We start from the raw sequence: 27,207 nt of genomic DNA, 5'->3' as shown, positions 1-27,207 counted from the left end.
TTATGAAAAACATTCAGAGACTTGTAGTTCCAGCATAGCTTGCCTCTTACATTTACTCAGCAGAGATGTAAATAATGATAAAGAGCTCACTTCTCATACCTCCCATGATGGTGCATTGTCCCTTTCCCTGCTCTACACAATTGTTCTCCCCTCATACCTCCCCCATGTAAGAGCCCCAGCTCCTTCAATCAGGGAGTTGAGTCTCTCCCCCCTGGGCGAGTTTCACAGGACAGCCCCTCCTATCCTCATCTGCCCCCTCCTCCTCCATCCTCTTCCAGCCACAATAATACCCTACTTTACGCGGATGAATGTGCTGATCCCAGAAGTGGCCAGGTGAATGTGCTGGGCTTTGTTGGGTGGGTTTGCCTGGCATAGAGCTGGCAGCTGGTTATGGGTGGGCAAGTTTGCAGAGTTACTCTAGAGCTTGGTGTGCATTTGATGTAGTCACCCCCTCCACTCCCTTCATCCTTTGTGTGATGCTTACAATGCTTGTCTACTCCTACTTCTCATCTTACAGCCTCTCTGTTCTGTTAGGTGACCTGTAGCTCTCCATCAGTTGTGGAACTACAATTCCCAGCCATTCTTTGCATGGCTTACTTTAGGGGATAATTCTGAGAATTGTAGTTCCAAAACTACTTTCAACTGAGTAATTATATTTTGCTCACTGTGTTTTATTATTTTTGTTTGAAAGACTGGTACTACATGGCGTGTTGAGCTCGCAGGGGCCTAAAAGGGACCAGAAGCACTGTTTTGAGAGCCAAAGGTTGTAAGGTAAGTTTTATTTCCCATTTTATGTTAAAAGTTTTTTTTTGTATACTTTAATGTTGAACTCTAGGCAAACAACTAAATACACTCATAATAGCTGTTTTACCTACCAAGGGAGATGTGATTCTGTCCATCCAACATTTGCTGCAGGAAAAGTTTTACTATTTTACTGACAATGTTTGCTCTTTGCTTTTTTGTTTGCAGTATATAAAATTTTTGCAAAAATGTATCTTTCTCTACTCTAGTCTTAAGGTGTTTACTGCATTACATGGGGTACCCTTGAGCCCCACTATAGCCACTGTTACATCTGCACCAACGGTTGTAATGCAGCTAAGGATGGGGGACCATGTAATACCTATGTAGGTGGTCATGTGATGTCACCAGTGCATGTTCCATGCATGAGACATGGAGAATGTATGCAAAGCTTTGTTTCCACCAGGGTTGATGGACCATGTAGTTCTTATGGTAGGTTATGTGACAGTGATTTTTTTTTTAGTGTGCACTTTTTAGAAAGTTAAAAAATAGGGATTTTTTCAGTAACAATTGTGGGTCTTGTCCTTCCCACACTCTAACTGGATGGTAGCTGGAGAAGCAGCAGATTGATGAGCTCATCTCTCTGTCATTCTGCTTTCTCTTGCCTTTACTTTGCCCTGCATTAGCACATGAACAGTGTGGCACAGATTTCTTCTTGTGATGCTTCTCCCTCTTCTCTATACTGGGAATTGAAAAAGGCCAGGTCTTAGAGTGTTTAGAGTTCTTAGAGTGTTTAATTAAAAAACAAAAAGTTGCATATTTTATCCTGTAGTTTATCTAGCTAGCTGAGATGTTTTAGTTTCAAGGTATTGGAAATACCAATCCTGCCTATAGATTCTTAATAGTTGCAATGTTCTTTGAATAATTTCTCATATTTATATAAATGACATTTTATGTGAAGTATGTGAAGATGTGCATATCAGTCCCTAAACTGTAGACTGTGCATGCAGTAGAACATTTGCAAATATCTCAGAATTTACTATGATACAAGCACAAACATACATCAGTCATGGGAATAAGAAGTAAACCATTTTGTAGTTTTCGATATAGTGGGACCTAAACCCTGTATCATAGGTAACAGGGCAAGAGTTCTATGTCTTACCTGTGTTATAAGTCCTATCTTATAAATATGTCTAGTTTGAAATAATACGTTTTTAGCAAATAGTATAATTCATATTGTTGATTATATAGTAACTGTGCCTACAAAAAGGAGCCTCTGAAAGAAATATGGTTATACAAATTGGATATACAGTATGGTTAGGCTACCAGTTTCTGTTACCCTTGGACTAAATTGTAAATAACTGATGATTCAGTAGAACCAATACATAAGCACTTTTGATAGGGTGACAACACTCTTGCTCCTGCATTGAATTTACTGAAGTGTTGTCACAGTCGTTGCTGTGGCTGTTTAGATGTTAATACCTTTGATAGCTAGCAATGCCTAGCTTTAATTCTTTACAGTGACAGTACTTTGTTCCCTCAGGCACTCTCAGGCATGGTACAGAGGAAAGCTCTCCAACTGTTTAAAAGAGATAAATGACGTTTATTTTAAAGACGTTTATTATGGCAATTTGCATTGAAAATGCCTCACAAAACTGTAGCCATTATTATTATCCAGTATATGTAGTGCAGACATATTATGCAGCGTTTTACAAAGTCCATAGTCATGTCTCTAGCTGTTCCTCAAAGGAGGTCACAATCTATGGTATTTCTCTACCTAGTCATATGTCATTAAAACAGTCTAAGGTTAATTTTGGGGGGAGCCAGTTAAACTGGAGTAGCCCGAGAAAACATAGGGAGAACCTGCAAACTCCAGGCAGAAAGTGTCCTGACCAAGATGTGAACCTGGGACCTAGTTCTGCAAAGGCCAGAGTGCTAACCTTTGAGCCATCCTGCTGCCTGTAGATTTTATTGACATTATGTAGGCCTAAGTACCTAACTCTATGGCAGGCAGTGGGACCAATTTTACCAATTTTACCATTTTACCAGGACCCCCGCACTCCTACTTTAGTCCTGTGTTTTGTAGTGACACATGGCTGCCACATGGAACCACAGCTATATGGTGGCAGTGCAGGCATCTGACACTACTAGAAGGGTTAATTACTGAAATTCTGCTGAGGTTGCAGGGCCTAAAATAAATCTTCAGCCACCATAAGAAATGGTTCTGATAGTAATCCCTGTAAAAACAGGAAATGATCTACAATAATGTATCCCTTAATGCCCACTTTGCTGTGCATATATAGAAAAAGACTAGAATAAAAAGGAATAATTTATTTCTCCTCTACTTCTGGTTCTGTGTTAGTGAAAGCAGTGACCACCATGCATTGATGCAACTCTCCTTGGCCAAGCATGGCGCACCATTGGCCAGTGATTGACCAAGGAAAGAACACCGTGTAGAAATGATAGGGGGATGGGAATGGTGGCTCCTATTGTCACATTGCCAGAAATACAATGGACCTGGTCTGTGTGGTTCCACACTCCCAGTGTCCAAATCCCATAACGTTGCCATGTCTTTCCCTTTTCTTCCATGTCCAGCAACCTTATGCTTGCACTGCATGGATAATGTAACTTCTGTGCATGCATGCATCCACAGTCAGTAAACAGATAAAAAAAAAACTGCCAGCAGGTAAAAAATGGCAGATTAGATTTTTAATCAGTCAGTGAATCTGATTTAGTAATATTCTACAGTTTAGCAGTTTTACTAATTAAACACATTCCTTGAGGTTTGCAACTCACAAAACAGGAACAACAGAAAATTGACTTGCTTTAGGTATATGAGTAAATATCTTGCAAATATTGAGAGCACTTTTTTCTTTATTAAAATGATGTAGAATTACTACTATTCAATCATTTGCTTGAATATATGGATTCTGTTGGTAAACATGATTTGTGCAAAACTCCCAAATCTGGATTTGCATATGTCAGTGATTAAACAGGGAGCTGAATCAGACTATTATGGACCTGAATGATTCCTGATTGGAAATAGTAATTCATTTAATCATTGACATATGTGAACCCAGCTTTGCACTTTCTGTTTAGAGAGACCTGATCTGCCATGATTAGCAGACCAATTTGCCAATCTGTAGAATAAAGGCCTGGTTTTCTGAAGGATCCCTTCATCATGCTGCTGGGTGACTAAGAATTCCCTCAGCTGTCTCTTAATTATCCAAGGCTTAGTAAAAGTGGCTGGAATTTCTGAACAAACATAAATGAGGTCCAGGGCTAGGTATGAATATATATATTAGAAAGATAGCTGTTCGTCCTTGTGAGTAACAACAAATGTGCTATTCATCATCTTTCAGCCTAGGTAGTTTTGATCACTTGGTCACCATCTATGAATCATTACTGTAGAGTTGCTTTCCTCAACCAGTTTGAGTTTCAAGGAACCATGAGCTTTCTCCAAATGTTGCTTGGGTTCATGAGCTAGGAACAACAGTGAAATGATCACCCAGCTACACTAACACAAGGGGTTACATCTAAACTGGCCAATAATGTTAGTGGACACTATTGTTTTTACTGTTTGCATTTCTTTTCTTTTATTATTTATTGCATACTGAGATTGCTACTGAAAACTATTTTATTGTACATAGCACGGGGGTGTAAAAAATGCCCTGGATGATATGATAGGTATGCTGTACATGTATTATTTAATTTAATCCATCAGGATTTCCCTAAACACTGAAATGATTTTAAGGGTTCCTCCACAGTAAAAAAGCTGAGAATGACTGCTGCTCAGAGATTTCTGTTTCAGTCATTCAGTCCTTCTCTCCCCACCACTTTATTTAGCTACCAGGTACATGGAGCAATATTGTTTCAGGAACAAGTAGTATGTTCCTCACCCCTCTTCTTCTCTCATGAGATTGGCCTCTCAGACATATATGGAGTAGTAGAAGTGTCCAAAGGTCTGTGGACGTTCCAAGTAATAATTTGTGTTCTCCCTTTGACACAAAAACTGTTTAGGTTGGTGACAGGGCCTCTTTAAAGTTTAAAATGTTGCAACAGGAACTTCTTTTCTTTTACCTGTCTATATTCATAAAGGACTGCAACTAAAATGAACCTAATCGTGATGTACAGCCTAGCCTCATTTATTCCCTCTTTCTTTCATCATATACTTTTTATAGATTTATTATTAAAGACAGTAGGCTTGTGCCTGTACAGAGACAACTTTTCCCTGTTTATTTATCAGTCAGAAGAAAGGAACAAACTGCTGCTACATGGGAGGACACATTCGACCTACTTCATGAACCAGTCCTGGATCTTAATCCTTATGTTACAATATCCCATTAGACCAATCATCTTTGGCGGCCAGGGATAGGTACTGAGGAGCCTATATTATAAACCATCACCTATGACTCACAGTATGCTCAAAACATTTAAAGCTTATCCAAGCCAAAGAAGAAAAAGCAATGTATTAAATCTTGCTTTGTGTTGGCTGGATTAGTTTTCTTTTTTTAGGCTTTTATCTGCAACTGGTGATCCTGTCCGTAGCACACTACTTGTCCTTGGATTATTAATATTATTACAAAGTATTTATATAGCGCCACCATATTACGCAGCGCTGTACAAAGTCCATGGTCATGTCACTAGCTGTCCCTCAAAGTAGCTCACAATCCAATGTCCCTACATCAGTCATATGTCTTTATTAAAGTCTAAGGTCAATTTTGGGGGGAAGCCAATTAACCTGCATGTTTTTGGGATGTGGGAGGAAACCGGACTACCCGGAAGAAACCCACGCAAACACAGGTAGAATCTGCAAACTCCATGCAGATAGTGTCTTGCCCGAGATGGATGACAATACTCACTCGCTGTACATAGAATGGCATATGTACAATGTATATGTATGTGAGACACTATTACAGGTTAGCTACTTTTAATGAACAACCAGTTAGTGTCACTTGTTGCATATATATTACCCCCAGCACATTACAGCCAACAGGTTTAAAGTCAGAGCAAGTCCCAAGAAGCTGCCAGGTAAGTATTACTGGGATAGTGGATAGGCATGTTAAGTCAGCCATAAAATAAATCAAAATAGGTTAGGTTGTATGCCCTTTGTAGGTCTGCTTTATTGATCTGTTCCAGTGTAATGATCTGTCTTATTCCAGAGTCCTGGGAAAATTCCTAATTAGATTTGCAGTGTCCTATTGTTGTACAGTGTTTGTCTCTAATTCAACAGGCAGCTCCCAAGACAGTGACCATCTACTGTTAAGGGAGATCTTTTCATATTAGTTAGCCCAAGGTAAATTTATCATAATTAGGGGCCCACAATCCTTTGCAAATTTAAGCAACCAATACATCAAGCATTTTTTTTTTTTACATTTCCTCCTCCTTTACATTTCCTCCTCCTTTCAATTCTGTTTTTGGAATTTTAAATATGTTTAGTCCATGTTTTTACTTCCTCCAATGTGGAGTGTGAAAGAAGAGACTCTACACTTAAGAACCCGGGATTTACAATAGTCACCAATGGCCTGGCCAAACGACCGCTCGCATTAATATATTCAAAATAAATGATGCTCATTGTCTCAGTAGGCTTAGATGTATTTACCTTTTTGGGATTATAACGATGGGAGCTTTCCTCTTGGAGTTATGTTCTGTAATTTTGTTTGGCAGGAGCAGGTTGCTCAGGAGTTTACCAAAAGAGTTCATATTGCTCATAGTGACAAAGTATAATTCTTTTTTTCCAAACCTGGACTGAAAATTGTATTTGTAATTGGGTTGCTGTAAACAGTAGACTGCATTTTTTATTATAAGTAGTATTTAAATAGTGCCAACATATTACGCAGCACTTTACAAAGCCCATAGTCATGTCCCTCATAGGGTTTCACAACTTTAATAGCTCTACCATAGTCAGATATCATTAACACAGTCTAAGGTCAATTTATTAATTTTTTTTGGGGGGGGGGGGGGTGCAATTAACCTAACTGCATATTTTTTGGAATGTGGGAGGAAACCCACAAAACACAGGGAGAACATAAAAACTTCATTGCTATGGAGATTAGAAGCTGGGACCTAGCACTGCAAAGCTGCTCATAACACCTAAAACGAAAGTATTTCTAAAGCTAAATCATTTTTTGTATAGTTTTGTTTAGAGTGTAGTGTACTCAAACCTCTATTATTTAGGGTTTGTTTTTCTATTTGCGTACTCTGTAAGGACCTAGGGAAGTGTAGCTTCTCCTTACTGTGGGACACTGAAGGACATATGGACAAGTGTCCCAGAGGTTGCTGTTGTGACTGAGCCATTTTCTTCATGCCACCTGTAGCTAGGGCTGCCATCAGGAGAGAAATGGTACTTCTGTACTGGGTCCAGATCAAAAGATGACTTGACTATTCAAAAAGCTGGAACTTTTAGACAAGGGGGAGGTGGCACAGGAAGTTTACCCAGTATGGGGCCAGAAATTTCTGATGGCGGTCCCGTCAGTAGCAGTTTATTTCCTAACATATTTCCTAACAGCTATATTTCCTAACATGACAGGCACTATCTCTGCCTTGCCACAGCAAGGTCACACCTCATTTGCCAGCAGTGTCTACTTACCTGGGCCCCATTTTGCTCCCCACAGGAAAGTGTACACCTGGTCTCCCTTTTCCTGCAGCCTTCACATTATTATGAATGTGCCATGTCCAAAATTTTAATGCAAGATTGTCTAAAATTATTTTGGTGTTCATAGAGCTGTAGCTTTGCCACTGACAAAAAATGATAGAAAAATTCTAAATTTTCATGTTTAAGTTTATTCAGGTTTAACAGGAAGACATAGAAGCCCTCATAAAAGGACAGAGCAGAGGGTAGTCAGAATTCTTTTCTTTGCTTTTCCTGAGATGAAGCTGGTAGGTTATACAAACTTCCAGCCATTGCCAAAAATCCAGAAGTGGAGAGTGGATATCAGTATTGGATGGAATGATCATGTAAAGACAATAAATTGTCAGCAGTAATTAGGAGTTGTAAAAGAGATAATTAACCTTTGCATGGCTCAGTCACTCGTTTATTTAACCTAAAAACAGAAGGAGGCAGAGGGTAATTGCTTCCCCTCATTTTGGTTTACAAATAAAAAAGATTTATTGACTAAATCCCTAAAGTATGGTGCCTTGGAGGACCTTGGTAGAGACGGCATTCATGGTTCCAACTGCCTAAAGTTGAAACATCTGCCATACAAATAGAGCTTTAATGAAAATAAAGGTGTAAGATTTTGACAGTTCTGATGTTGGTATAGAACACAGGTGGTATAAAATTCAGCAATATCAAATATTGTTTTAAAGCATATTGAGTTATTTGGAAGAAATTAATCTTTTTAATCCTTTCTTGTTATCTACCCATCCCCTATGACTGGTTTACAGCCTAGAATGCACAATGATTAGTAAATAACAATTTTGCGTGGAAACACGTTCTTGGGATGATCCATTCTGAATGGATTCTGTTTTTTGAATATTTGATATTTACCTCAAAACATATGTAAAGATGTTACCCAAATGTACCCCCAACCTTTGTCTTCCTTTAAGCAACAAACGACTTTTATCTCTCCGCTAAACCTTATGTACATCTCAGAAGGGCTCTTTCCTTTATAGTGTGAGCAGTCTCTTAAGGCAGAAGCTTTGTTTCCTGGAAAAATATCAATGTATTTATGTGAAGAGAGACAGAGAGGGATGGGTTCCATATTATATCAGACAGACAGGGCAATGGTTTTTGGGATTTCAGTGCAAAAAAACACAAAATTGTCAACCCAAACCAGATTGGAGAACCCTGGATTTCTATCTGCAGATCTCCTGTACATGTCTATGTATTACAGAGATATAGTGAATATTTTTCATTTTTTTTTAATCAATGTACATTTAAACCCTGTATTTTTTAATCTAGACCCCCGGTCCCAATGGCAAGGTGGCTAAAGGACTACCTACATTTTGGGAGTAAGAAATCTCCTCCACAGCCTCCAAAGCCTGACTACACAGAGAGTGAAATACTCCGTGCCTACAGAGCTCAGAAAAATCTAGATTTTGAGGATCCCTATGAGGAGAAGAACAATGACAAGGGGCTCTTGAGTTCTCCATCTAGGATTGATGATTTGCAGCTTATTGTATCTCCTAGACACCGTCTTATCAAGGTTGAGCCATCAGAATGTAAGAGGAGGCATCATTTAAATTCAGAAGAAGGTGGACAAAAGGTCAGTAGCTATTAATGACAGAAGTATGTCACAAATCTATTCAAATGGCAAAAAATCCTGGTTTTAAACATTAGGTACAGAAAGGATTACCAATGTTAAAGTAAAAATATTGGGACTGAATATAGTGAAGTGCACATTTTTGTAAATAATGTAATTCCAGAAAAAAAATGACATGTTTATCATTCATATTATAGGTCAGTGAAGTCAGTGACTACTCAAACCCATTTGATATGAAAAACAAATGTATTTTTGATAATGAAGAAATGGAAGATACAAGTTACATGGAACCATATGACGATCAGAGACCTGTAGAAGGTAATTTGCTGTTTATTTATTTATTATTATTACCCAGTATTTATATAGCACTGACATATAACCCAGCACTGTACACAGTCCATAGTCATGTCACTAACTGGCCTTTTGAAGGGGTTCACAATCTAATTTCCTCACCATAGTCATATGTCATTAAAACAGTCAATTTTTGGGGAAAGCCAATGAATATAACTGCATGTTTTTGGAATGTGGGAGGAAACCCACACAAACATGGGGAGAACCTGCAAACTTCATGCAGATAGTGTCCCGGCTGATATTTAAACCTGAGACCTAGCACTGCAAAGTCCAGATTGCTATCCTCTGAGCCACCATGCTGCTACTCTCAAGCTTTTGATAAAACTAGCCATGTAGCAGAGAATGGACCATCCATACCATTGGGGAATATTTTTCTTCAAAAGGCTTTGTGGTACCAGGAAGGGCTGCACAGCACAGAACCCAGAAAAGGGTGAGGTGGTATATTTAAAGGAAAACCTAATAAAAGGAAAGATGTTGGTAAAGGGGATATATAGGGGCCTATTTATAAAGCAGTAAATCTGAAATTGACCGATACATTCTATGGTGAAGAATCAATTATTGCCATTGAAAAGCATTGAACTAGAAGACACCCGACAGAGAATGCTTTGGTGAATGTCAGATTCACTGCTTTAAAAAAAAAATCCTATTAGGTCTTATTTATTAAAGTTCCTGGAGACTGGAGACGATAGACTACGATGGGGAAAGCTGAGTGATCCAGCAAACCTGGAATTAGGCCTGATTTAATAAAGTTCTCCGAGACTGGAGACGATAGACTACATTGGGGAAGGCTGAGTGATGCAGCAAACCTGGAATGGATTTCCTAAAGATCATGTGCTCCTAGCAATATTTTTAAAACCTGCGCCAGATCCGTTCCATGTTTGCTGGATCACCCAGGTTCTCCCACGATAGTCTTTCATCTCCAGTCTTGGAGAACTTTAGTATATCAAGCCCATTGTCTTTTTATTATTTTCAGAAAAAAACATAAAACCTCAGTTTGGCCTGAATATTTGTTAGTGTTATAAATAGTTTGTTTTTATATATGTACATGAGGGCAGACATATTTGCTGACTGGTCCTGTTTTGAAGATGTTTTACTGCTTGTTCTCTCAATGCATGTCTGTCACTTGCTTTCCTCATTGATAACAGTAGTTGAGCTCAGCTAGCAAGATTTTGCTATAAAGGGTAATCTACAATTCTCTATATTGAATACATTAACAAAAAGTAGCAAGCTATAAAATAGTAATCAAAAAACTACTTTAATGTATAAGTAAACCAAAGTAATCAAAGTTTAAAAAGGAAATGTAAACCGCTATTTTGCACAAACATGATTTAGTTTTGTTACCATCAACCTTCCCTTTAGAAATGCAATGTAGACTTTGGAGAAGAGAAAACATGTAGACTGAAGTGGAGGCAAAGAGACTGTAGATCAGCAGCATAATAACCATCATTAAGTTAAAGTTTAAATATACTTAAAAAAATTACTAATAACTAAAGATATGTGCTCACGAGCAATGCATCACTTTCCTTTTAACCCAAGCCTTGCCTGAGTAATTCTATATGTGCAGCCTGTTCTGTAACCTGAAACCTAGTGAAACAAAAACCTTTCTATAAATACTAATGCCAGAGCTAATTATACCCTATTAACAGTTTTAACCCATGGGTACTTATCATATGCAAATTAGCCTATCTCCTAACACCCAGAGTGATGTGTTGTGCTTTTCTGACCTCATTTAAAAGCTTTACAAGTCAGGAGGTGGCATGCTGTGTTAAACTGACTGCCAACATGACTAATACATGAAAACAAAAGAGTAAAGTTCCTATTGATCCATAGAAGAAAAGACTTATGCTTGATGAAGGCAGGTTAAAATGTCAGGCACTAAAAGTAGTGATTATTCACAATTTTTTTGTGCAAATTAATGAAGTATACAAGTTATATGTATTAGCAATAACATTTGAATTGTTTTGTCATCATTAGTGATTAATAACTACATGTTATTTGCATGACTTACTGCATAGCCATGTGTTCCAAATATGTTGCAATTGTTTCATACTCCTAAAAATTTATCCCTTTAGAGATTTTGGCAGTTCCGTTGTTACTACATAGAATCACTGCTGTTCGCCCCTTGATCAGTAGTTTTATTTAATTATTAGAAAGATTTAATGTTTTCTGGAATTTCTGGAATTGTATTATTTTATTTGTCAATTTAGATGCTTATTATGCTCACTAACGTTCTGTTATTGAAACCCCTATCTTAACTTTTTTAGTCCAAAGGTTTAAATAATTTAAGTTGAAAAAAGTATCAAATCTGCAAAAGGAATCCCTTCTAAATGCAATTCATCTGGGCTAACAATTTTGTTGTCAGAATGTCACCTTCACAGATACTGGAAAAGAATATTTGTGTGATGTCAGCGTGGTGTTGGCCCAGGGACTATGCAGGCACCATCAAAAAGAAGACCAATCGACCATGGCTCAAGTAACCCCTAAGCATCCTCTGGAGGAATGTGGGGGTTCCATGAAACCCTCGTTAGAAATGTCTGCCCTAGAAACGTAAACGTGTTATTTACCATCCTATTGAGCTATGGGTTACAAAACATTCTTACACGGGAATGTCACTTTCAGAGCCCCAGCTTGGGATCTACATCTGCAAACACTCTGATCTACATATCCCTAACTAGAAAGCAGAGCTGTTGTCTTGAAAATTCTCAGTTGGGATCACACACTCTGCAAATTGTCAAATGTCTGAATTCAGGTTTATTGTCATAGGTCCATAGGAATGAATAGGACTGCAGAGCACATGAGGGAGATTTTGGAGCAGCTCTGCCATCTAATATTTGTCCATGTTTACAGTGAACCTATTTCCCAGTTGAAGATTATATAATAACACATATTAACTAAATTTCTTTTTTGGTCTCCAAAGACCAACAGGATTGCAGGGAAAAAGTAAAAGAAAAGATCCTTCAAATCTATGATTCTCCTTATCATGAGCGATACAAGACGCTCCCACATGAAAGCAGCCAGCCATCGGTGGATGAAAGACCAGCTGATGAATATGACCAGCCATGGGAGTGGAAAAAGGATGACATAAGCCGAGCATTCGCAGGTAGTACAGGTTGGAAAAGTAACACAGTACATAGAGCACAGTCCTTGTGTTCTACATTCCCGTCGTTTCAGGACTGTAGCCTCCTCCTGCCTACACAGAAACTCCCACTAGCCTGTTCAGCATTTGACAGTTCTGGGCCTGGCTCTATTCTTCTACCTCCAATGTCACTGCTGGGGCACTCTAATACCATTGTAGGGTATTACTATACACGGATTATTGTTCTCTAAAATGCATAATACCTGGCTTTGAATTAAGGCAATCTTTCCTTTTGAATGGGTTACCAACGTTGAGCAACCAAATAGCCAGGTCTTCAGCTCCTTTTTTGTAACCCGAGCACTACAATGCATGACAAATTATGGTGCACTGCAATGTAAATTTGTTTTAGGTTACTGCACTTTTGTGTTAAGGTGACATTCTAAATTATTGTAACCACAACACATGGCAATACCCTTTATTTTGGTAAAGTAATGCACAATTTATAGATGTGATGCTAGACCAAATCTTCTCTTTGTACTTACAAGCAGTTTTGTCTGCTGAGGCACTAGTGTACTAGAAACATCCCAGTTATACAAATTACTGTATGCCTAAAATTGGTGACATCACATTTTGTATACCTGTTCATTGCAAGCCTTGGTAAAGCTTTTGCAACTTTCAGAAATAATCGCTAGTTTATTTAGAAAAAAATTCCCATTAAAAATATTTGATAGCTTCTCCCTTGTTTCCTGTTTGGATACGTCAGCAGTGATATCCTTTACCATAACTATTTCATTCTCCACAATTTTAAAATAAATAGAAGTGGGCCCTCTCAACTTGTATCATAGAAGCCCCAAAGTAATTAAAGCAAAGTCAAAAATAACAAAAAACAAATTAAAAGCCCAACTTTTTCTTGCATTGTTAAATTCAGTCCAGGGATTTCCCATAGTACCTATTCAGCCTCTAAAAGCCCTGTAACTAACCAGTAAAAGGTTAAGCGGCACAGTGATGCTGTCTCTTCCTATCAATATGCATCTTACCAGTATGTAAACTAATTGTCACCTTTTGTTGTGTGAGGCAGATAGCAAATCACAATAGCTAAACTGCTTCTATTGCAAAAATGCATTTTATTATTACAGAGGTACAATAACTCTTGTCTTTTTTATCTATCATAGTTCTTCAAGAATTTGTCAGTTGGTTTAATTATCCAGTTACTAAAAAAAAAAATAGAATAAACTTTAGGGTTAACTTTGTCTTCTGCTTCTAGTGCAATTTGAGGGCTCTGGATGGCAGTGCGGATCTCCCCATATGAGGACACGATTTTTACAGTCCTCAAGGAGCCCTGTGAATCTACGACCCTCAAGTCCTGATCTGACTGCAAATCAAAGGGAGCATGGCTCGCCACCCAAAGAGCTTGACTGTTCCAGAGTAAGGAAGCCCATTTGTGCAGATCTGCAAAGACATGGGTGAGTGATCCAGCTGGATTTAGCAGTTTTATGATTGCTATAGTAAACCTTATAACAAAATTGTCTATATTGCAACTTACCAGTTGTTAGATGTGATGGCTGCATTTGTTTTCTTTTTCTTGCTCTTTCACCTTTTTTTCAGTAACACAATTCCTTTCCTATGCTCACTCACTGTACTGCTTCTATGGGAGCAGCTTTTTCCCCCTAAAAAAAAACTTCAAAGCACATCAACCCTTTCTTAGCTCCATTACGTAGGGAAGAGGCCTCCTTTAGTTTATTTATGTATACATTTACAGGGGTGACTAATTCAGGGTTGGGTATGATAGTACTCCAGAGTCCACAATAATTTACAAGGGCACAAGCTGCCAGGATCATTTGCATATGTTGGGTACATATTAAACAGAAAAGAACAAAAATGCTTTCAATTGTATGTTCAGCAGACCAAATAAGAAAAGACCCCCATCCACAATGATCACTGTATTACTCTCCCTGGCGGTATGAATATTAAGTATTTTTAAATGTAAAAGCTGTAGTATTTTAAATTTCCTGCCTGGTCCTGCCTCCCAGCGGCACAGTCCCTCTCCCTAGCCACACGCTCGCTAGCAGATGCCTGACCGGCATCTGCGTCCCCTGGCCTCACGTTCCCAACGTTCACACCAGCATCACCAGATTACACAGATGCCCGGCCGGCATCGCCAGAGGAAGAAGATGCTGGGCAACGCTGAAGGATGCTGCAGGCACCACTTACCAGGTAGGCTTTTAAAACTACCTGGCACTTCCACCCCGGGTGTGGCTCGGGGTTCCTGCTTTTGGTATTGATAATTCATGCCACACTGAACATTACCGCTAAGGAGGTTAATGCTGTACTGCAATAGGTAAACAGTCATTTTCAGCAAAATGATGTAATCTAATGGAAAATTGAATCACAGGTATGTTCTGGGAACGGAAATGTGAACTGCATTCCTGGAGACATTTGTTTGCAAAGGGTAAATTTATGCATGGAAAGTAGGGTGGGGAGCAGGGGTTTTGACAGAGGACAATATATGGAGGAGAGGAATGGGTCAAGTATACCAGACGACAGTATGTGCAGAAGAGGAATGCAGTAGGTATTGACAAAGAACAATATGTTCTGGAGAGGAGTGCAAAGGGTATTATAGCTAACAGTGTGTGCAGGAGAGAAGTAAAGAAGGTATGGGAAAGGACAGTATGTACAGTACAGTATGTACAGAGGAAAATTGCAAATTGTATGATGGGAGACAACACGGGCAGGACAGGAGGTTTTAGACTATGCAAGAGGGAAATACATGTATAAAAAGTAGAATGCAAAGTTTGCCAACAGGCAGTATGTGCTTCAAAGAAAGTGTGTATGGTATTAGATGCGGTAACTATGTATGGGAGCAGAGCACAGAGGGTAGTAAAATGGGATTGTGCAGGAGCTGGGTGTGGAAGGATTGATGGTGGGATACACGGAAAATACCAATGTTTGTTCTGGATGTTGAAGGTATGGCATCCATGAAAAAGGACCAAAACACGGTTGATTTGCACAGTTGGAAAGTAAACATAGACCGTAATAATTATATATTATTGGATGCAGCAAGTACACTGTGTGGCATACTTGCAGGTAATTTTAAGTATCTATAGGAAACAAAGGATTTGATCTGCTAATTCAGAAAGGCAACTTTTGATCTCTAAATGATTTAAATATAAATAAAGAACAAAAATTGAAACCACAACAACTGTAAAATTGTTTCAAGTTTGTTGTTTTGTGTTGTAGTTTGCAGTTTGGTAAAAGAATGGTTATTATGATTAATGACACCAACTCTTTTCTAGGTGGTTTCATGGACCTTTGAGCTGCACAGATGCAGAGAAACGGTTGCATAAAAGTGACCCAGGAAGCTTTTTGTTGCGCACAGAAGCTGAAAGCATGTTCTTCCTTTCAGTTAGGTAAATGTCACCTAAATTAGGGTTCATGACTTTTTCTGTTCCTAATACTTTATTAATGAATCAATCCACCCAAACAAATATTTACATTTTTGATCATGATGCATTTTAGCTCTCCAGTGTTATTTCATATTTCCGTATGTCTATTAGTAACATCATTAGGTAGTCTGCACACCTAATAAGAGGTCCCCTAGCTTCCTTTTGAATGGTAAACTGTGTAATGGAAAATATAAAACGAGCTAGAACACACAAGAGTGAAGACACCCAAAACTCCCAGAGAGAAAGAAACAGTCAGAAACAAGGGCATCTAGACCAAGGGCTGCCTCAGTCCACTGTAGGCATTATTGTAGAAAAACATTTCATGCCTTTCCTTTTGTTTATAGTCTGGTTACCTGGTAAAACTTTCTGCTTGTTTGTTTGTAGTGGAGAAAATATATTCCCTAGCGTACCTACAGCAATTGAAAGGAGTACGCTGACACAGGCAACTGCAGCATTGAATATTACCTGTTTTCAAGTACAGCAATATCTTTGTTGACTATATCTTGTATAGTGATAGGGATGTTGTTAAGTTTATTAAATGTTATTGTTAATAAAATGTAGAGAAAATAAAAAAAAAATGAAACCCCCCAACTTCCTATATAAAGGGATCATTGGAATTCCCCTGCATTCAATTATAATATGCTTTTTTTAATTATTATTATTATTATATTCTTTTACTGGAGCATATTAAGGCTGTTTTTACTGGAGCATATTAGGGCTCCAGCAAAAGTAATGTTGATATTCAGCTGACAGGTGGCTTTCATGAAAACTCAGTATTATGGGTCCTGGAGGTGGCCATGGAAGAGTTGGGGGGAATCCTTGGCCACCCAGTCCATGTTCCAGTCTTCACCTGGACCTAGAGAGCATAGGTGCTTGAATTAGGGAATCTGGAGCAGAGTGCTGGGAGCTCAGTGGGTTCTGAAAGCTTGAAAATAAATAAGTTCCAGAGACAACCACTTACAGTAAGAGTGTTTTTGTATTTCACTGTTGGTAAGAGCACGTGTTACCAAAGAGATAGTTAGTGGCCTAGTCGGGCTATTGTTTGCTTTTTTTGTTTTACCTTGTCCTACAATAAAGAACCCAGGCAAAAACCTGAACCTTGTTTTTTGAAAAACTGACTGGGTGCTGCTTCGAGTTCTAGTTCAAGTTCTGCAAGCCTGTTGCTACAAGCAAGTTCACGTATGAAATAAAATTATGAAAATATGGCAAAAAAAGTGTTGAGATTGTTTAAGTTTAAGGTAATGCTTGACAACTTTTTACATCTTAATTTTTTCTATTTATGTTCAACAGAGGTCGCAGTAGCATCTTGCATGTTAAGGTGATTGTCATCCCAGATGGCCGCTTTATGCTTGGGGACAGTGGACCAACTTTCCCCTGTATCCCTGATATGGTACAGCATTACATCCAGTCTCCACTGTTGTTTCCGGGGGAAGGACAAGTGTGTCTGCAACATCCAGTGTCTGCAGCATTGCAGTGATGTGCCAAAACCAGTGACTAAGATTGCATTTGCTAAGTTCAAAGCACAGGCCTTAAAGTCTACTTCGATGGAAGAAGCAAAATGGACTTCCTGTATGGACACCACAGGACTAAACCTATATAATCTTTGATAAACTTGGCATTTTTTGGACCTTTACAATACTGTGTACCAAAGCACCAGTTTGTTCTTCAGCTGCACATGAAGTTTAATAATAACTGAGCCGTTTTATTATTGTACTTTCTACTTGAAGTGGCAAATGGAAATATCTCATTCAAGGTGATTAATCAGTAGCCTATGGGCTAGGTGTGTCCTTTAAGTTTTTGTGGCTTGCCTTTCATGACCTGGAACCAATAATATGCAATTTATTTTTTAGCACTGGTCTAGTCAATTTTCTCCTTTTTAAAGGAACTTCCACAAAGTAAGGAACCTCACCCTCTGCAGCTCCCAGCTTTTACAGAAAGTGCTTCTTTTCAACTACAGAGCCTCCTCCCAGTTAAATCTGGATTTGTGGTACAACCCTAAAATACTAATGTATTACTATATACTATTGTACATATTCCAATCCTGAGGTTTTCTAACTAGCTTGTTTACAAGGAGGCAATAGTAGGTGAAGAAAATTCTATGTTCCTGCATGATGAGGTTCTAGCTTTCTCAGTGGTTCCCCTTCCTGGATTTTTTTCTCACTATGCACTGAAAAGCAGGGAGTGGCCCACTAAGCCATTTGTAATCTCTTGTGTTCAGGGTTATTAAAGGGATTTTCTTATATAATATTTTATTTACCTGTTGTTGGCAGTCTTTAAACAGCCACCTTTTCAATGAATATTTAAAGTGTTGGAATATCTAGTTTGAACCGTTAAGCATGTCAGACATTTTTATTTCTGAATTATCTATCCTGTCTTTCTAATACATTTTATAAACCAAAAGAGCCTATTTAAAGTCCTCCTTAAAATTAGTTTTATTTTGTTGCACTGACCTTGTATTCCAAACTGCCTTAACCCTATTTTAAAAAATGGCCAGTAAGAGTACTTTTATTGGACAAAGGAATTTGAGCACATTGAGTAGTTGAGCACATTTAGACATCCATTCATGAAGAAGATTTTGCCTACCATGGGCAAACAGCATTTTTTTTTTAAATAAGAGCTCTGAATAATTATTAAAGCACAGCAGAAATAAATCTACTACCGTGACTTCCCTTGTTCGTTTGTCATGGCTGCTGTCTGCTTTGCCTGGTCTTCCGGGTTTACTATTATTATTAATAATAATGATAATAATAATAATAAACAGGATTTATATAGCGCCAACATATTACATAGTGCTGTACAATAAATAGGGGGTGCAATGACAGACGCATGACAGACAAATACAGACAGTGAGGATAGGACCCTGCCCCGAAGAGCTAACAATCTAGGTTCAAAGTTTTCACCCATCCTCTTATTCATCTTGGCATGGAACTGTTCAAAATCCCCCCCCCCCCCAAAAAAAAAGGGTCCTGACAGACAGAAATTATCCTAGTAGTCTCTTCTGTTAGTAAAATGATCCTGCTCATTAGGATTTCTTTTTACTTTGTGGACTTTCTTTCAGCTTGAATGCCTCCTAATGAGTGAGTGAGAATAAGTCCTAATAAAATAAATACCTTTGGCAAGAGATTTTATTCACAACACTTGTCAAAGCCTTTACTGTGGCCTTCATTTTAGGAATAGGTCTACCTTTAGGCAGGTAAGTATTGCGAATGTCTAAAAGGTTCATATTATGGTGCCCAAAGTTCAATATAAGAAGAGAAGCTGTTCATTTAGTTTTAGCACCTGCAAAGGAAGTCAGGATTGCGGGGTATTCCTGGCAACAAACGCTGAACTGCGCTTCCACGCAGCCAGAAAAATTTGACAGCTGGGAAGTGATCAGGCAGGTGAGAATAAATAATGCAGATTGGACAACACCAGTTCCTTTTTGCAACAAACACACATAGACACACGCTGCAGCCAGCGAGGAGAAGAGACACACGCAGGATTGGGTATCGGGTGAGTATCTTATTTTAATTATTTTATAACACATTTGTCGTATAGGACGCACCAACTTTCCACCCCAAGTTTTGGGGAAGAAAAAGTGCGTCTTATACGGCAAAAAATACGGTAAGTAGGAAAGTTTACTGTAATGTTTCACTCACAAATGAGCTTATTCATAAATTTAGCTCATTTTAGGTAAAATTTGAGTGGGTGGAAAGGTCCAAGATGGGACTAATGAGCGAGTATTTCTTGAAGATTTTTATATTTTCAAGTTAAGATAATGAGTGTCTGGCTGGCTTCTTTAGATCTAAAGACATACTACAAAATTAACAGATGTTAGAACCTCTCCCCACTCTGTCCAGAACTAGGAAAACATTTTTGTTGGAATTCCAATGGGCTTTAAGAATTTGTGATGTTAGTTGAGAGGACTGAATAACACACTATTAAGGGGCATATATATATATATATATATATATATATATATATATATATATATATATAGTATGTTTTAACACAACTTTCACCCAACATTTGCTCACTTTTTTAATTGCATTGAGCTGAAAAGAAATGTGAACTCTGGGTGAATCATCTGTGAAAACATTTATTTATACACCCCTAAGTATCTAAGAATCTTGCCAACATATTATTCAGGTGGACGCTCATATACAAATTTTTATCCAACTTCATTTATGTGTTTAATGGAATTATAATTTTATTTACAGTACATTTTGATGTAATTGTTACTGTTAATTGTTTTATTATTTTACCTTGTTTTAAAGTATTCAAACATATACAAAGCATGTCAAAGGTTATTTTTACTACTCAAAATGCATGGTATAGAATTTCAATTTAGCCAAAACATAATGCCAGTTGGGTCAGTGCACTGCACGGATATTGACAAATTAAAACTGGATTAAAGAAATAATAGACCTATTGCCTATAGGAACTGCAGAGGATGCACCGTGAAACCCCTTCATTTACACACCTAAAAATCCCCCCTCCTCTTACCCTCACTCACCCCTTCAGCGCTAAAAACTAAATAGGGTAAAAAACTTACCATAAAAAAACAGGGTAAAAGGACGGCACATCCACTCCATGCCCTGATAGCGTGATTGACAACTTTACTGATTGTAGGCATTAACTTCAATCGCCAATCCACAAACAAACCTCTGTAACCCACAATTTAGTGAGGTTCACAAAGCTCACAGTTGTCTTCAAGATGGCATTCCCTAAATGATAGGTGCAGCAGGTATCCATAAAACAGGCAAGACCTAAATATCAAGCAATACTCACCTGTCCACTTGCCGGCCCTAACTATTGCTGTAAAAAGATCAGTTGGATTAAAAGTTGCCTACATTCAACATTTCTGAAATGTTAGATGCTGGAATTATTTACTATGTTCTGTGTTTGTTTCTGATCAATACTTTAATGCAGTGCAGAGTAGTGATTTAGAGGCCAATAGAAGGAACCAGGCATCTGAAACAACTATAAATGTGTTGATTGCTGAAGTTCCTTTTAGCAAGAGTTCAAGCAGTGGGACAGATGAGTGCCTTATGCCTGGTTGTCCCTATTTAAATAGGGATAGATTGCCTTTAACATTTAACCCTAAAACTGAGCATACTTCTACCTTTCAATCTCCAGATTTGCTGGCCCACCCAGCTTCACTGAGGAAAGTGTATTCTCTCCAGTCTTGGAGAGCTTTAATAAATCAGGGCCATTGCATCATTATTACAAGTTGTCTTTTAATTAATTATTTCTGCTTTCCTAGGTTCAGTCCACCTTGTTACATAATTACCTTGCGTGACCTTCCCAGTAACCTTTACTGTGAATCCCTGTCCAGTGCTGTTTGGCTTTCCCCTGAAAATACCCTATTTCCTCATATTGTGTATACAGGCCCTATATATTTTTATAGTAGATCCCCACTACTTTTGACAGCTGAAGGCCTCTGTGCACATATCCAATAAAGGTACAGCTGTCCTTTAACTGGCTATTGTCAACCTTATACTAATTGCCAATTCTAATAAACCCCAACCAGTTCACTGTTCTTTAATTACATGCAAATAGAAAATGTTAGGTCATTTTTGTGCCAATATCAAAGCTGTAAGTCTCTGTTCTCTGCTTCCATATAATGCAGTGCTGAGATGCTGGCGACTGCTGTCTTCAATTTAGGCGGCTTTCCTTCTCATCAGTAGATAAATACAGTATAGTTCAACTGGAGGAAGCTCAGGATGTTGCACTTGCCCAATTTTACACTGGCTGTAGTGTCCTTTTTAGTTTGAAATACATAAAGTCAGTTTACAGTCAGTACAACAATACCTACAATATTATTTTTGATTGTATATTTAATCAAAACATATATATTTGTAAATGTGTATTTGCTCTTTTATAAAAAAAAATGTTTTATTTTTGGTTTATTTGTGAGCTATTGTTGCTGAAGTGTTTTTGTACGTCTAGTTCAAATGTTTATTTTTCTTATTGTAAAGATTTCAATGGGTTTCAAACAGAAACAAAGAATCAAGCTAAGGACTGTTACGACCAAGGTTTTTTCAATTGTTTTTGAGTGGTTTTACACAAAAACAGTTTGCTCAAAAACGGTTGCAAAATACAGTTAGCATTGGATAGAATAGGTCTATTTATTGTCCTACATTCATTCGAGAGGCGGCAGCATTTCTGTGTTTTTTGGACACTCAACGCAGCGTCTGCGGCAGCTGCCTCCACAGACCTGAATAGAAAGTGTTTAAAAAGGCCTAAAAAGTCTTGTACAGACAATTGCAACCTGCCTGTACAATTGTTTTTAGGTGTTTTTTTTTAATGCCTAGGGACTTTTTTTACTAGGCTTGAAAAAAAAGAATAAAAATGCCTGCAATAACTTAGTATTTTTTCCTGAATAAATTCTGAATGCCTAGCTGTTCATAGTAAGCGTTCAGGAACAATAACACCTGCATTTTTTTTGCAGCAGGTCTGAACAAGCCCATAGAATCATTTGTTGAAAGCTAATATTGAGTTAACAGGGATAAGAAAAATTACCTTAAACATACCAAGTAAAGCAGCCTCAGATCTTACCACTGCCCTCACAGGCTTTGAGAATTTTTTGACCTGGCAATGTATCATACAGACATCATACAGAGAAATCTGAACCACTAGACAGCAATTAACATGCACAAAAGAGACACTGAACCTAATTTTGCCAATTGAGACAGGAAACACTGAAGACAAAATTTTTTTGTTGCTTCAATTGTCTTGAATGTGCTGATGTGCTTGAAAACAGGCAGTGCAATATTTTGTGGGATTAAGGTTACCAACTTAAAGCGTACCTAAACTCAGAAATTTCACTTTACATAAAGGGGTAGACAACCCTTTTATGTGAAGTAAAAATTCTATTGTTTTTTTTTTTTTTTAGGGGCACTGCCCCCTAATTCTCTATCGCCTAGGCAATTGAGAATGAATGTGTAATGCGCCTGAGCACACAAACCACAACCAACTCCAGATAACCTTCAATTAGGCTTTATTCAATGTCATAAAGCACGACAAGGGTTAAGTCCAAATAAGCGAAGTACAAGAGGGTAAGGCAAAGACAGGTCAAGAACAATCCGAGGTCAGGGCAGGCAGCAGGCAGAATGGTCATTAACAATCCGAGGTCAGGGCAGGCAGCAGGCAGAATGGTCATTAACAATCTGAGGTCAGGGCAGGCAGAGTTCAAGCAGAGTCAGCTTCAGACCAGGTCGCTATGGAGATGACAAAAAGATAAACTTAAACCAACACAAGGACGCACCCAAGCACACTGTGTTCACAGAGGCTTATAGCGGGCAATGGTGTACAGGACAGGCTCTCCTTAAATGGCCAGAGTGACCAATGACCTTGCGCCACCTGGCGCCGTCTGATAGGAGACTAACTGAATCGAATTCCAACTATGTCAGGCCCCGCGGCGAGGCAGCCGAGTGCCACGCCCTCGGGGGGTACAAGAGGAACGCATGGTAGCACGCGCACATCTTCCCACAGCACCCCTAGGACGTGCACTACTTTGCACATGCAAAGGAGTGCTGAGAGCAGGAGTTTCAGTAACCACGTCCGAAGGGATTCCAGGTGATGCCGCCTGGCTGAACAGTAGTTTGGCCAGGACGGATCCCTCCGCCTGCAGAGAGAGACACGCTGCGAGCAGAGCAGCAGCCTCGGCCATGCTGCCTGCTACAGCGGCGTCTCCCTCTGCGGCTGGGATCCCCAGGGACACCGCGGGCTCGCAGGACAGGTAAGTTCCTTACAGAATGGGAGAGCAAAGCCTCCTGGGATTCCTACGCCACGTATCCCATGGGCTCTTGGGTGCTCCTTCTGTGCATGTCCCAGCATCTCGGACATGCGCAGAAGGAACCTTTTCGTTAGAAGACAAAAATTTGCCAATCCCACGCATTCGCAGTGAGATCGGCAAAGTTTTTTTATCCTACGTCACCTGATCTCGCGCCTGGGTCAGGTGATGTAGGATGAAGAACCCGTAAAAAGCAGAGAAGATGGCGGTGCCCGGGGCGGAAGCCGGGACGATGTGGGACCAGATGCAAGACACTCCTGGATGGATCTGACTGCCCTGTGGGATTGAAGGTAAGTGTATTTTTTTTTTAGTCATTTTCAGTTTAGTTCCTTTTTTGCAACATTATGAATACACATTTATTTATACAGGAGGTAAGAAGTATGGGGGGATTCTAAGTCCAAAGGACGTTTAGGCAAAAGGCCGTTCTCACTTACAGAACATGTAAGTGAGAATGGTCTTGTGATTCGCCACGAGGTCATGTTCTCACTGAACCCAGATGACCTCTCAATGGAGAATCTCCATTCAGAGTTTATCTGGAGTTCGCCTGCAGTCACAGTTGATTGGAGGCATCCTCGTGCTTTCCATCAGCTGTGACTGCAGGTTCCCACGCTCCCTGGGCTGCACTTGTCTATGATAAGTAAAGCCCGGTGATCGAGGGAATTGAACTCAGATGAACTCTCAATAGAGAAACTCCATTGAGAGTTTATCTGGAGTTCGCCTGCACTCGCATGCCTCCAATCAGCTGTGACCGCAGGTTCCCACGGTCCCTGGGCTGTACTTATTAATGATAAGTACAGCTCGAAGACGGCGGGAACTGAACTCAGATGAACTCTCAATGAAGAAACTCCATTGAGAGTTCATCTAGAGTTTGCCTGCAGTCACAGCTGATTGGAGGCACTTGGGTGTAAATATACATTGCAATGTAACCCACTAATATACAGAATTATAGATGAAAAAAATACAATATAACATTTAATCTATGTAATTAAGTGTAGTTTAAATATCAGAAGTATAAAACTATGTATTTAAAACAAAATATAATCTATATTTTCAAAATATAATGATTTTATTTATTGAGATAGTACTTTTGTCATCTGGTTGAACCCAATAGGTATGGGTCTTATTTCAACCTATATACTAAACAAGAAATATTTGATAATAAATAATAATGATCATAGTAAAATCGCAGTAATTTAGCTGTGGGTGGTATGATAGGGAGTTAAAATGTCTGCATGATTTCTATTTTTGTGTGTACCCTTTGGGTAGATTCTGCTCATTACCTCTGCCAGTTTCTGTCAGACATTCATTGTTTAACAAGAAAGCATTGAAAAGTAATGTCAGGGACAGCTGTACACGCATTAGATGATAATTTACCCAAGAGCAACTATCATGATTTTCTCAGGTGGCAATCATATGGGGTTTGTACAAAGCATTAGTCTTCCTGTAATTACCTGTATTTATGTCTTGGTTAGGGAAAAAATCCCTTATACCTTGTTGTTACTAAAACAGGAAGAGAAGGATAATCATATCCTGGCAGAGGTTTTAATCCCTTCCCAACCTGAACCTACAAAAGCTATCATTGCTGACCTTTGCTAGTGTAATTCTGAGTCAGTAACCGAGAACCAGTATACAGATAAGGTGATCATTTGTTAATTTGTCCTCCATGATCTACAAAGTATCCAAAAAAACAAAACAAAAGACACAATACTAACAGGTGATAGTAAATGACAAAACCCAATATTTTTTAGGAAAGGTTTAGCACAGCTTAACTTTCATTTTATTTAACTGTCTTTTAGTAAGCGTCCTACTTTCTGGTAAAAATATATTCACATAACCTTTTAGAAGTCTTTTACTTTTTTTGACCCATTCCCATGGTCTCTCAATGCCACTACTGCAAGGGTTGTTGTGGGTTGATGTTTGAAATACAAAGCAGAGTTTTTAAATGCAAGGGGTGCATGGAAGTATGCTACTAAGCAGCTTCAAATAAGTAATGTTAAGTAGTGAGGCAGAACGAAAAGCAATAGAAAGCTTTTTAAGCCAAGGTATTGGAAGACATTGATAAAGACACATTGCTTTAAATACAAAAGGGACAATGGGTAGTAATAATGTCTTATTTATTGCCTAGAAAGTAAAATAAGTTTAACAATTTTTAAAAAGTTTATCCCTAAATAGCCCACAAGATGGCGCACAAAAACCATTGGAAGAAGTTTCAGTGTACTGTATGTAAACCCTGACAACGAATTATTATATTAGTTATACTTACCATAGAAAAGTGTTTTGTTATATATGTTTGATTAGTGCAAAATACACCCATTTCAGGTCGGAAATTAAGAGCTGACCTGTGCATACCCATGCCATGATGGTTCTTAATTTGCGAGTATCATTCACTTATCCAGCCCATGTTATGCAGTACATAGGGTTTAAAATATTATTGTACATGTAGGATAAAACATAGGGTAAAGCACATTACATAGCAGGATGTACAGAATGAATATATATATATATATATATTCAACTGCAAATTTATGTGTGGCTTGGTAGGCATCAAAGCCCCACAGTCCGACAACCAGTATTTTTTTAAAAAAAGAATTGAGTAACAGTTCAGCCTACTTATTGTGTGTTGGTTACAGTAGCGCCTATTTGCTTTGGCTCCTGGAAGTAATTGAAAAATATATTATGTAGTTCCTCTATATTTTCTATGAAAGTAAATGTGAACTGTGTAACACACGAGCAGAGCTCTCAGCCCTCCATTTTAGCATTGGATGACAAATCTATTTGTACCAAACATTATGGAAACTATCGTAGACAGGAGGTTCTAAAACCCTTGGAGGAACAAGAGAAAAATGTTAAAATTGGTTTTGATAATGGTAAAATATTGGTTTCTTTTAATGCATTGTATGTATTTATGGCATCCAAAACATTGAGGTTGTTTGAAGCATACCTGCTACTTCCCAAGTTATGTGGATCAAAAAACTAAGCAACTGTTTGGTTAAACCGTCTATGACCTTAATGCTGAGTTTTCAAAATTATAATGCAATAAATTAGAAGTTGGATGAAAGAATAAGAGCAGCGTAACTTTTTTTTCTAATTATTTTCTAAATTTATTAGAGGGGTATTAGTCAGACCGCAAAAAGAGGAACAAAAGAAGAGAAAGAGGGGACAGGGGGATTTGATTTCTAAAGAGTCTCTTAAAAAAATGAAAGGAATATACTATGGAATCTATTTTAAAGCAGTGAATCTGACATTTACTAAATCATTCATTCAAAATCAATTATTGCACTGAACACATTGCAAAGTGACAGCTCAGTCCTAAATGTTATGAAGGAAGATAAGGGTTTCCCTGTGTAATCAGCAGAACTCCAGGATGACAGGCATCCGCTTTATCAACAGATCACAGCATCCATCTGTCATGGAGCTTTATTGATAACATAGGGAAAGTTGCGTTCTCCCTGTGAAGTGTAGTCTGCAAGCTATCATTTTGACAGCTCAGGTCCTGGCCTGCATTTAATAATACATTCGTATTATGTGTAATTGAAGGAAAAGTTTTAATAATTCCTTCACTACTTTAACCCCTTAGCTTTTTATGTTTAGCTAACTTCTCCTTAATTTGTTTTAATG

At 38.5% G+C, this 27,207-nt stretch overlaps 1 protein-coding gene across 2 annotated transcripts; it reads left to right on the top strand.

Annotated features, from left to right (window-relative positions):
* Positions 1 to 573: 573 nt before the first annotated feature.
* On the top strand, positions 574 to 18,770 carry LOC140342299 (SH2 domain-containing adapter protein D-like). 2 transcript variants are annotated; one of them, XM_072428436.1, is made up of 7 exons: positions 574 to 771; positions 8,642 to 8,945; positions 9,140 to 9,260; positions 12,211 to 12,393; positions 13,634 to 13,832; positions 15,663 to 15,776; positions 17,103 to 18,770. In XM_072428436.1, the coding sequence occupies exons 2-7, from the start codon at positions 8,655 to 8,657 to the stop codon at positions 17,287 to 17,289; spliced, it is 1,095 nt and encodes a 364-aa protein (XP_072284537.1). In that variant the 5' UTR covers positions 574 to 771; positions 8,642 to 8,654; the 3' UTR covers positions 17,290 to 18,770. The 2 variants fall into 2 exon arrangements, with proteins under 2 accessions (XP_072284537.1, XP_072284538.1); XM_072428437.1 differs by lacking the exon at positions 12,211 to 12,393.
* The last annotated feature ends 8,437 nt before the right edge of the window (positions 18,771 to 27,207 follow it).

This window comes from Pyxicephalus adspersus, chromosome 12 (genome assembly GCF_032062135.1).
Source record: "Pyxicephalus adspersus chromosome 12, UCB_Pads_2.0, whole genome shotgun sequence".
NCBI lineage: Eukaryota > Metazoa > Chordata > Amphibia > Anura > Pyxicephalidae > Pyxicephalus > Pyxicephalus adspersus.
The sequence above is the reverse complement of the archived record's forward strand: the minus strand, read 5'-3'. Positions and strand labels throughout refer to the sequence as shown.

Coding starts and splice junctions, on each gene's coding strand:
- LOC140342299 (XM_072428436.1), top strand. CDS start 8,655: ATGGCAAGGTGGCTAAAGGACTACCTACATTTTGGGAGTAAGAAATCT. Junction 8,946..9,139: donor CAGAAGAAGGTGGACAAAAG/GTCAGTAGCTAT, acceptor TTCATATTATAG/GTCAGTGAAGTCAGTGACTA. Junction 15,777..17,102: donor ATGTTCTTCCTTTCAGTTAG/GTAAATGTCACC, acceptor TATGTTCAACAG/AGGTCGCAGTAGCATCTTGC.